General features: G+C 37.7%; 1 protein-coding gene across 3 annotated transcripts in view; it reads right to left on the reverse strand.

Moving 5' to 3' along the window:
- Positions 1-12,689, reverse strand: part of LOC148071636 (uncharacterized) — a 34,543-nt gene that overhangs the window by 19,813 nt on the left and 2,041 nt on the right. The window contains exon 1 of one of the 3 annotated variants that reach the window (XM_087798690.1): positions 7,683-8,008. The exons of the other annotated variants lie outside the window; for them this stretch is intronic. Coding sequence (XP_087654816.1) covers positions 7,683-7,717 — 35 coding nt within the window. The 5' untranslated portion in view covers positions 7,718-8,008. Of the gene's footprint in view, positions 1-7,682; positions 8,009-12,689 lie in introns of those variants that run through there. 3 annotated transcript variants of the gene reach the window in all.

A 12,689-nucleotide genomic window follows, 5' to 3' on the forward strand; every position in this document is an offset into this window, starting at 1 on the left:
GTTCTATTGGCACAATGTACATAATCATATTCTTCTTGTTAGATATTTTTATTTTTAAATCTTCCTGTTCCTTGTATATTTTAGTCGTGTGAGTGCCTCATGTTGCCATGCATCTTCTTTTAAATCCTTTCCTTTAATTTGGCAGTTCCTAAACAAAACATACTTAAATTCGTACATTGTCCCTATGTGTGCCATTCTATTGCTTTATGTCTATCATTTCCCCTTTTTTCTTTGCCTCGTGCCTCTTTTGCCTTCCCTTCCATCTTTAGTCTCTTCTGATTGTACGGTTTTCTCCATACTTTCCATTTTCTCCATAAACTTAATTACTGCCGACTCCCTCTCCTTGTCATCTGTGGTTTCTTCCAGCCGGGCAGACGTTTCGGAGATTGCAGCAGGGAAGTTTTGGCTATGTTGGCATTCTTAAGGAATAATTCCGATGGCTTCTGCTTCCCAAAGTGACCACATGAAAAAAGGGCTTTTTAAAAAGCATGTTTAGATAATTACTGGTGAAGTGAAGAATTTGTTTCTAAAAATATTTGATATTTAAACAACCATTTAATAGCCCTGCTTTGATGTTTTTATGTCCTTTCCTCAATCACAAAGAAAGGTTAATTCCGTCAAACACTATCATGGAACTCTCGAAAAAAAAAAGACGTGTTAAGAATAAAACCAAAAAGATGCTCGAGTGGACCTTCCTGACCCCACCTCACCTGGAGACTTCCAAGTCAGCAAGATTGGTCCATAATGAGGGGGTTACCACTGTTTTGACCTTTTAACGTTCTACACCGTCAACCTAAACTACAACATCAGGCACCTTGAGAAACTCAACCAGGAGTTTGAGGACTGCTGATGACTGCTGAGGTTTGCGAAGAGGCCACTAAATACTTAGGACTTCCACTGGCAACCACAATCTGGACAGTCTGGAGAGTCCTGTTGGATCTGTGTCGAATTGGCCATTAGTACCGGCGTATCTGGCTCTGTAATATTTGATTCAAGTCCCAGAGTGAATATATATTTGAAAATGCACGATGCATGTCTCTGCATGAATCTGAAGAATGACATTCTTTGCCTTCCTTCTCAAAGTTTGTCAATTTATAACAACAACTGTGGACTACAAAGAGGTATTATTCAAGGACATCATGCATGTTCACAAAGACAGTATACGCAACAGTTACAAGGCTCAGATACCACTTTGAAATTGTTTTATTTGAAAGTTTCTGTTGTGTCCTTTGTTTAACTTTTTTTTTTCCTAGTGCCAAACTTCTCATGGTGCGCGAGATGCAGTGGTTAAGAGCTTTAAAAGTCGTTGAATAATCCTTCAAAAACACTTTTGGGTCGAGATAGGATTCAGGAGGAGCTCTCAATGGGTCCATCTAGGGGTTTCCGTTACTTCCTAAGTGAGGGACCACAGTAACTGACCTTTGGTTGCCTCCTAGGCTCTTTCTCCATGGTGACATCCTCCTCTTCATCTATGAGAGCGAAGTGGGTGGAGGAGTGCAATGTTAAAGGGATGTAAGAAAGGGGACAAAGAATAGGATAGGGTAGGAAAGTAAAACACTGGTGTGGATAATAAAGAAGGGACACTGGAATGAGACAGTGTGAAGTGAGGGCAGTGGGAGGGAGTGGAAAATAGAAGGGTCGTAGCCAAGAGCAGCATGAAAAGAAAAAGAGTTTGTTAGATAAACAGACGAATATTAGAAGACACTGCAACACACAAGATGGTTGAACTGCGTCACCAAACTAAAAAATAATCCCACACTAGATTGAGGAGAATGCCGTGGAACAAAAACAATAGAATTTAATGTATTTTGTTATTCTGTAATTACAGTTTTGACTTCATTCGAACATTGAGCCGATTAACTGCTTGCACCAGCAGAATTTAACTCAGCTATCCCCGGAGGCGGGTTTTTATTTCGATTAGATGTCCTCTAAAGTTCCAATATTTTTAGAGCAACTGTTTTCTGTGTTGTTGTCATTGTTGTCACAGAGATTGTTTGCAGTTTTTGATCTAGAAATAGTAGCTTTCAAGCCACAAGACAACATGATATTATATACACCAGTTCTTTAACATGATAAATATAGACGTGAAAGTCAAAAAGAAAAAACCCAAATGGTATCATTCGAAGGTGAAGCATGTTACTTCAGTCTGGCTACGGGTGAGGAATTTAATTTTACAGCAAAGATAGTATCTTAATTTAGCCGGGATTTAACCAGAAAGCTCTCATTATATCAGACCGGGCGTTATGGGTATAAAACCACCATTGGTCTCATCAATGTGTTAATTTTAATAGAAAAATATAAAGATAACAACAGAAATGGCATTTACCAGTTTCATTTAAGAGCTGATATCTTGACATTTCCCATGTGTACTTGATAATAACTAAAATCATGTTCAAGTTCTTACATGAATAGCTATGAAATTATACTGAATAAAGCAGATTTCTAAGGCATATCTTTCTGTTAGAAAGGAATAATGGACTTAGTGTTTTCAATGTCATTTATGATCGAGGACCCCGAGGGATTCAGATCAATAACAGCACAGGCATCAAATCAGCCTTTTATTTCATTGTCATATGACACAAAGCCTTAACAATAGCAAATTATTTTTGCTGTGTAGAGAATAGAAAAAATGAAAATCCATCAGAACAATCACACAGAAAATCCTTTCCAAGCCACCAAAGTAAGGTTGACTTCTATTTTATCAGTGCCATGGAGTCGATGTTTGTTTGGATGTCAAACATCATTAATTTTGTAGTTTGAAGTATAGCAAAAAAAAAAGAAAAAAAAGTTATATAAATCAGCAGAGAAATGTGAAAAGTTGGCTTTGTTCAAAAAACTACTGGAAGATGAGATGTGGTCAATCTGCAGAACTAGTAAAGCGTAGAACAGGTAGAGGATGAGCATGTCTCAGATGACCTGAAAGTCAACCTACTGACGAAGGGCTACATTGATCTGTTGCGATATTCTGACTCCATTAATGTAAACATAGTCTGAGAGAAAGAAGGACACAAGGGAGGACAGAGATGCAATGTTTTAACGGTAGGTTCATGTGGTAAGCAAAGTTTAAGTGAGGGAAGCTCTGAGGAAAAGGGGAGGTTGATCAAGTTTGTACAACCAAAGACTTTGCTATAGCAATTCCATATTCAAGTCTAATTTACAAACAAAGTATCAAAAGGTGTCTTTACCTTTGTTGTGCTCCTCATCATCAGTATAGTTTAGAAACATTACGTGACGGAATAGAAACTTTCTCTTGGTCAACAAAATAATCCTGCCGCGTCACTGGCTTTATTTGGAACTCACAAGAGTTTGTGTGGAAGTGTTTGTGCGGCAAGGGTCCTTACATAATAATGGATTTACTTGCCACTCAGACGTGGAGGTGGCCCGCCTTCATTAGAGAGATTAAGTCCTCATTAACACCCACGTGCAGTCCTGGTAAAGGCTGAACATTGTGCATTTGTAAAGAAATAGAAAGAAAGAAAGAAATAGTTGCAAGTTGGATACTTAAATTCTCATCTTGAGCAAAGCAGGGATCATAGTTATTTTACATCTTAAAACATCATGAAAATTTCATGAAGCTTAGTTTTGTTTGTATGGGTAACAGTGTACAAAACGTATCCATGTTACCCCGGTTCTAGGAGAAGCTCTTCTCTTGCCATTGATAAAGTTCAGAGATACTGAAAGTGGAGGTGAAAGTTGATTTTGAGCTGTGGCTCCTCCAATCTTAACCATCTGGAATGATTATGTGGGGCATATTCTTTGCTAACCCCGGAGTATAAACCACATCCATAAACATTCACATTTCTTAAAAATAATGTCAATGTTGATATTGATCATCTCTGTTAGCTTTAGACTTGATTGAGGCAGTACAGAACACAACTTACTTACTTACAACTTGGGACGGGTACGGCTTAAAAGGCCACCAACGTCAAAACCCAACTATCCTCAGTTACTCACTTGTTTCAAATTTTAAAGTGTTAATGTTCTGTCAGCAAAATTAATAAATTGTGTAAAATGACGTGCATGAAGTGCTTTTCCAGGTTCTATTGCATATATGTACATTTATTTTCCTTTTTTTTTTTAAACCGATTCTTTTTCAAGGTAAAGTATCAATCTGATACATAATCTTCACACTTTGTTATTTTAATTAATGGCTCTTTACTTTCCAAAGGTTGTAAAACCCTGGCCCTCACTATGCACTGCTTAAAATATATTACTGTAACCAGAGCATTCAAGTGCTTTCACAAGAAAATAATGAGGCAACTTTTCCTGCCCTGGGATTATTTTCAGGGTAATCAGTGTCAGGCAGAGGTACAGGCAGAAATGTATGTCCATACAACAGTAGCAATAGGGGCCCACATATTTTCATCAAAAAATCAAAACTAATACTAAATACCACCATAATGCTCCTCCTGACACACATTGCCGGTGAAAGTTGATAATTGTGAAATTTGAATCGAATTTTATCATGTAAAAAATGTAAAAAATTATAGACTGTCCAGTCTGCAAGAAATTGGTTAAAATTCATGTTACAATTTCTTCCAGATCATGCTAAATTGACTTAAATAACACTAATTTATGCAGAATTGAAACAGAAGAGCCCTTTATGTGGTGAAAATGTTTCACACATGCCTGTCTTGTGATTCCATCACTTATGCCAAAAATGCAGCTGATTACAAGAGAAGGACACATTCTGAGGTTACATTGCACTGTTCATTAGAACTTCAGGTCAAAAAAGGTCTTGACTCCCTTTTCTGTGAAATCAAAATCTAGCACAGACATGTATAGCCTGCTTATGATATCTTTGAATCATGGCAACAGCCTCTTTGTAAAAAGTATGACAATTGCTGTATACATTCACTGCTGCATTCAGCCATATATCCTCTTTAGAACTATACTACTTTAGCAGAAACTTTGTAGTTGGAGGAGTTAAAGTGAAGTCACTTTGTCGAGTAAGTGCATTATGCACCTCTTGACATCATTTTGTTTCTTCAAAAACACCAGTTAACGTATCCAAATGCCCTTCTTATCCCATATTGCCATGCAACTATGCAAAGAGTTGGAACACTATTGAGACTTTAAAAGCTTTAGCTGCTCCAAAATGATCCTCAGCTGGCACAAGAGCAGCTGTAAACATCAGTAAATCTTGCAGACCCTGCTGTACACATTCGTTAGAGTGAGGTGTTACTGAGGTCTCTGTTGTCTCTGACTCGCTCACAGCTGCATTCTCTTCTTCTTGTTTGATTTGTGGCCGAGCCCTCAGCAGCGAGCCATACATGGACTCGGGACAGAAAGAGGCTGAGATCTCATCAGTCACTCAGAGAGTCCACATTCACTCAGAGCTGCATCACTATTCCTGATAAACACTCTCCCAGGTTACACAACCACTGGGGACTGAAGGATCTTTATACACCATTGCTATAAGCTAGAGTTTTCAACAAAGGAAATCACAAGATTTACAGTACATGATCAGTTTCAGACCCATAAAAAACAAAAACATATACGTATGGATTATGTATCATTCAAAAACGATAATGTAAAGGACAATATTACCACCCTTACAACACATTTCTTACACTGTAAATACAGATGGGGATTAGCATTAGCACACTTGCAAAGTCAGTGAATGAGAGCCATGCTGGCTGGCTTGTTTTTTGTTTTGTTTTTTTCAATAGTTTACCACAGAAAAACTCACCAACACTCTTCTCTAATACAAATAAAACAAGAATGATGATGTTGTTTTAAGGAGTAAATCCAAAAACCCAAGAAAACAATCCATAGGACTTGTAAACAAGTGAAATATCACAAATTCATTATAAATATACCTTGAACAAAGTGAATAAAAATAAATAGACTGACTTGAGGGTGAGCTAAGCCAAAAGGCCAAGGCCTTACCTATGGCCATGAACGGTGGGAAGATCACAGGTATTTATCACAGGCCAAAATTATTTTTTTAGGAGGGTGGCTAGGCTCTACCTTTGAGATAGGGTGAGAAGCACAGCCATCCGTTAGAATCTAGGTGTAGAAAACTCTTCCTCCCTATTGAGAAGAGTCATTTGAGGTGGCTCAGGCATCCGAGTAGGATGCCTCCTGGACGCCTCGCTGGTGGTGTTCAGGGCATTTCCCAAAACAGTAGACTACAGGGGACACTGGTAGGATGACGTCTTTCAGCTGGTATTGGAACACCTCGGGGTCCCCCGGGAAAAGCTAGATGATGTAGCTGGGGAGAGGGCAAGTCTAGACCCCACTGCTGAAAGTGCTGCCCTTCAACATTCAATGGATTACACTAAATTAAAGAAATAGCCATGTCCAAATTATTCAAGGTTTATTTTTTATGTTTAAAAAATTGGATAAATTCTGGCTATAAAGAAATACGGTAAAATGATTAATTATGCTCTCTTACTAAAGAAACATTATCCCTCGTTGATCAATCAGACTTAGACTTAAAACTGTTTGATGGGGGAGAGACTAGTTGAGGGAATAAGTAAAGATCAACAGGTGGAAAAGGCAGAGCTTAGCCTAAACATCAATCAATGTTCCTTCTTTTATTTATGATCATCAACCTGACATTATCGTACATACAAGCGTATCTGAATTACAGTTAGGAGCTTAGTCATTCAGGATAGACTCAAAGTAGAACCACTGCCGCCCCCACATTAAGTGAAACCAGTGGAAGAAACCTGGGAACCCTTAAAGGATGCCTCGTGTGGCTTGTACTTGAATATTATCAGTTTGAATGAGGTACAGTATTAATCATTCAAACTCAAGAGGAATTTTAGGGATATCAAATGAAAACTGTCTCTCTTTACTTAAGTCTGTGTGGTCTCCAGTCAGCTACCCCTCGGACTCCTCCTTCTTGTTCACTCTCCTTCTCCGTTTCAGAAGACTGTTTGCCAAAGCAAACTTCAACAAGTGGCCTTTAAAGCTCACAGTCGTACTGTGGAGAGGCTGGGCAAAGTTGGAGAGGCTATCAGTGAACACAGCACATCTCAAGCTCTGCCACCGTCCGATGCTTTGCTGTACTTTAAAGAAAAATGAAGCCTCTTATTATCCCGGTCCCTGTGGTCCCATCGCGCTGCCAAGCCAGTCAGCTATTTATAACAGAGCCTCACATCCCAGGGTTTGTTCAGCAACAATGTGACTTGTTTTGTGTCTGTATGAAACAAAAGTGCACTTGATGATGCTGCGAGGACTCAGTCACTCTGACTTTAACCATCAGTGATGAGTCAGAGACTGAACCATGAGAACCAACAAGTCATCAGCTGTCTCAACAAACACTCAACAGGTTGAGTAAACTACCGACTGAGATCACACACACAAACACACACAAGCCTGGGCGACACAACCATCATCATTTAGGATTTGTTGTGCAAGACAAGTTGATTTGCCGCCAATAAAGGTTTTGCTCAAACATGAATCTGAGGGAAAGAATTCATGTTACTCAACTGAAAACAAAAGGTAGAAATCCAGAAAGGGAAATAACTATTTGAATCACATTGAACTGTGGACATTTTCTTGAGCAAAAATACCCAATATAAATATAAATGTCTCTTATCCATCAAAATGAATTAAACCTTCTATTAAGTTTAAGTCAAAGACACGTTCAAGAGTTTTTAAAACTCATGAAAAGAAAGAATCATCAGCTTTTTCTTCTTTTTGTTAATAGATAAACAACACAAACTTACTTCTTGCTCTTGAAACACCCCGATATCCCTGCCATGTCGTACGGAAATCTTTGAACAATAAATCTCCGGAATCACTCGGACAGCAGAATGTCACCCTTCTGTCCGGTCCAGTCAGACCATCCTGGATCCTCTTCCTGCTTTTGACAGCCTCAAAAGTCAAATTTTATTTAAACTCTTGGCAGCAAGAAACACACAAGAAAGTGTGTGTGAACAGCGTAGTGTTTCTGAGTCTGGCCCAGATCCTGGCTGATACAGTGACTTAAAGGGAAAACAATAGAGTGGGGAGAGAAAAGCTCCCGGCTGCATGCCTCAATCCTCTACTGTTGGTCACCATGGCTGGAAGTGCTGCAGAGGGAGGGACGGAGGGAGGAGGCATGTGTGAACCTAAGACAGCCCCCACACCATCTCCACCATTCGCTCAACCTCTCTTCAGACTTCCCTTCAGCCGTACAACTTTAGTCAAGATAAATCAACCTTTTGATTTCCTCAAGCTGAAAATCTTGCCAATAAACCCACCTAATGAGAGCCATTTTCAGAAGTCAATGAAGAGCAACATGTAACCCCTGGGTTCCACTGAAAGAGGATGTGACGCGTTACACTATCCCCACCTGATGTTGAAGTGTAGCATCGCAATTTCTACGGTTCTAACTTGATCATGTCAAAACCACAACATCACGGTTCAGTTAAAGCCAAACTGGGGGAAGTGTGTCCTGGGGGCCACATGCGGCCCTTTGACCCTACTCTCACGGCCCTCATGAGGTCATAGTAAAATGACTGACATAGCATAGTTTGACAATTAACTATTTTTTAAATAATCATGAGTTATTTTTTCAAGTGTACTTAGAATCATTTCCTTGGTTTTTATTTGTTAATATGTCAAAAATAATTACAGCATATTCTGAACTATAGCTTAATATATTGTAATGTTGTTGAGGACTTTTGAATTAAATGAATATCAAATCAAATAATATACAATTAATAAAGTTTACAAGTTTAATAATATCATTTAAAGTTGACCCATCTTAAGTATCCTTTGTCTACTTCAAACTTTTTTTCTTTTCTTTTGCTTGAAGGCCCCTCACCGACTGTCCTGGTAGGTAACGGTTTGGTAATTTAGTTTCCCACTCATGAGTTAAAGGGAGATATTAAACCGGGCCATGTTTTTTGCTGTGGGAGCAACGTGGCGACAGCAATGCAATGTGATGTCATAACAGCTTTTAAATAGCTCTTAGTTTCCTACAAATACTTCTACTTCTTCTGAAAATGAGCTCAGCCCTAATATTGAATAATGTGATGGTATAGAATTCACACATCAAGTACATCAACATTTAAATTATTTGCATATAGATGGAAGGTGAACATTACCCTTTTTATACCCGGCCAGAAATCCTTTTCATGACTAAACCATGGAGGTCCATCGATAGATCAGTGATGTGTCACTCTCGACTGGTTACACATCTGATCCAGCTCACCAGGAGGTTTCACAGACGGGAAAACAGCTCGTCACAGCTAATCAACTAATGAGCTTATCTAGCAACCCTAGCTCTGGTTGCTTAGCTGTGTGGCTTCCAAAATGAGGTAAGCATTCAACTCCCTGACAGACATGGCATACGTGGGAAGACCATCCTGAATGAAGGGCCTGGAACACAAACAGCTTGGAACAAACGAAGCAACAGGGCTCTGACGGTCTTCATGAACAATGTAACCTGCATGCACAGACACAAGTGAGACCGGATGTGGTATTTTAAAGTTGCGAAAGCTTTGGTAAATCATTGGAGCGGATTCAAATAAGATGATTTCTCAACCTTAACTTGCCTGGACAGACCATTGTCTCTGAGTCACTTCATCCAAGACACGATGAGTTTGTTCATGCCGTTTACTGTTGCATGTTTTTAGTTTTGTTTAACATCATAATACTGATCTGTTTAGGCATGTCAGGATTCAAAGCTGCCTTAACAACAATGGGCGCAACTGTGACTGAAGACTAACAGTCCATATACGTCAAGTAGAGATTACTGTAAAGGGCATATAAATTAGAAAATATACTGCTCACGTGGTACCTACAAATAATTATATGACACACATTATTGAATTATCATATGATATATATAATGATCATATAAATGAAAGTTAATGACATAGTTAAAATCAGCATTATGAAACATTTATAATAAATACACCAAATAACACATACCTTGTCTGATCAGTTGTCTGCTTAAAGCTGTACATTGATTGTACACAGATTAAAACTGTAAGGTTATAATGTATATAAAACAAAATTGGGTATGACTCCCAACTATAAATAATAACTAAGCAATTTAGGAAGAAGCAATTATAAACCATTTCTTCTTGTTGTCATTCTCTGGCAAAAATATTTGAACACCGCAAACACAACTTCAACAATTGGTTAAAAAGTTAAGCTGTTAGTTTAAATATTGTTTAGTTCAACTTTTTTGAAAGATTTATGAAACCCAGACTTGATCAAGAGTAACAGTAAACAGAAAGGACTTAAGACCGAGACTGAAAATAACATGGCAAAATGGCACTTTTTTTTCTTCAATATAAGTTCATCAAGTGGTAACAACTTCACTACCAATATGAGATATTGCCCATTGGCGACTGTGTAAAAGAAAATTTGATGACGCTCATTGACCCATTATTGGCATAAACAACACTTTCCTGGTGTGACTGTATCGTCTAAAAATGGCAGAACAACTTCCGATCCGAGGGACTTCTATGAGCCACTGCTCATTCATTCAAACCACACTAAAACAAAGTCGCCATCTTAAATGTATCTATTATAATATCTCTTTATTTCATTTCCCATTCCAGGAGGATTCTCCCTAGAAGCAAAGAGGATTGATTCAATGCCTATTCTCAGAAAGTAAACTGAAAAGTAAATGGTTAGAAATTTGAAACATATGTGCGTCAGTTCCTTTTACATTAAACTAGGTCAAGTTGGATTTGGCAGCTGAACAATGGTGAGCATATTGTGCCGCACATTTTAAGAGACATGCACACACTGGTGTGCGTTTGGAGGAGATTGGATCCTGTGTAAGAAAAGTAACTGTGTATATAGGTAAAAAATAAATACAGCACATAATAAATGAAAGAGCTGAACTGCATCGTGGATCATGTGCCAGCATCAGTGAAACATAATTTAGCCGAAGATAATCTTTTTTTTATAACAATACTGCTGAAAAAGCAAAGTACAGTTGATCATACTTTTCCATCTCTGGCATTTTAGGTGGCTTATTGTGAGAAAATAAGTATTAAAGAACATTTTGGTTTTAAATGCTGATACGTGTGATATTCCAATTTTGGCTAATGTAATAATTTTCTCAGTTTTGGCTTCATTGTACTATTATTAAGACACTATGAACCGCCTTAGAATAAATAAACACAAAAACTATAAAGAAAACTAATAAACTATTCAGACAGTAGAATAAACTGTGGCATAATTTCAAACGGTAATATTTTTGAATCCATGTTTTTCAACAATATTTGTAGACATGCCACTTTTATAAAACCTTCCAATAATATAGAACAGTCTCAACAAAATGAAAATGCCTCTAAGAAGATGTTGGATCTATGCATTTATCACTCATGTGATTTCATGTTGACAGAGCCGTGAAGAATGCTGGCTGTGTGACCTACTAAGGAAAACAAGGTATTAATGGAATTTCCGGAGTTAAACACACTGAGTGAAGTATTTATTCCGAAGTGGTAAATTGTTGAGATCATCCAGCTTCTTTAGTTTATTCAAACAGCCTCATTTTATACATAGTGTGCAGGAACAAAATACCTCATTTATATTTATATGCAAGGATAAACAGTACTTTTTTGGGTGATGACAAGTCTTAGGGTTAGTAAAGATACGTTTGGCTACTTCTATAAGCGGCAGTTTCATTAATTTACTATCCGTAATCTTGTACCAACTCTTTTGCCATATTTGCAACTTACTACAGATGTGATAAATTAAATATAGTTTCACCAAATACATTTTTGTTTAGTTTTTAATGAGAATACAGGACACAATCTCTTGACCTGAAAAAATGTAGGAATACAATACAATGGAAGCTGATCCTATTCTGCAGGTGTGTCTTGTAAAGGTAAGCACCATAATAAAAAGTAGTAAAAGTATTTTTTCAGAGACTAATGACAATTGGAAATTCGATATATCTCCAATATAAGTCAGAAGCTGTGCCGGGTAAAACAGTAAAACCTCAGGTCATAATGAAACCTCTTTACAAACAAATTGTTTCACACATTTCAAACACAATCCTCAGTTCCCATAATGTGCTTTAAAAAAAGAATCCAGATATATTTGCATTACTTCTTCAACAACCATCTACTTCTACGATAAAATGCACTTTTAAACAAATATTATGTGTTTGTGTTATTTATTCATAATTTAATTTAGAAACCAGACTATTTTTTCTTTATAGATAATCAACAACGACAAAACATTCAAAGTCATCTTAATATGTTTACCTTATAGACTCTCTAATATTGTGTTTCCTTACCAGTCTAAGAATCCCACTTTTTTTTTCTGTTTTCCATTTGTTTATAAAGTTATTTTCCAATTTACTAGGTTTGTTTTTTTGGTGAATTTCCAACACAGAGCATGTGTTTTTAATATCAAAGTATGTCTTCTCGTTTTCAGTAACCAACGTGAATTATATGTTGTGATTAAATATGTTTTTTTGACAGATACATAACTTACAAGATCAATCCACGGTCACAGTAAAGTATGGTTTAAAGCCAAAAACTACAGTGCCTGGCTCTTCCAACCTCTCTCCTCTCCTCCTGTGCTTCATCACTTCTCCCCCTCTCTCTCCAGGCTCATGTTCCACTAAATCAAACCCTTGCTTCTTTCCTCTGTTTCTCTTTATTTTAAACACACACAGGCTGACAAAGATCTCGGTGGAGAATGGAGGTGGAGTCGCCGCACTGAATTCCCCCTCACATCTGGAAACCATCTTCACCCTCTCTCACCCTTTTTTT

Source organism: Callionymus lyra, chromosome 9 (genome assembly GCF_982586985.1).
Source record: "Callionymus lyra chromosome 9, fCalLyr1.hap1.1, whole genome shotgun sequence".
NCBI lineage: Eukaryota > Metazoa > Chordata > Actinopteri > Syngnathiformes > Callionymidae > Callionymus > Callionymus lyra.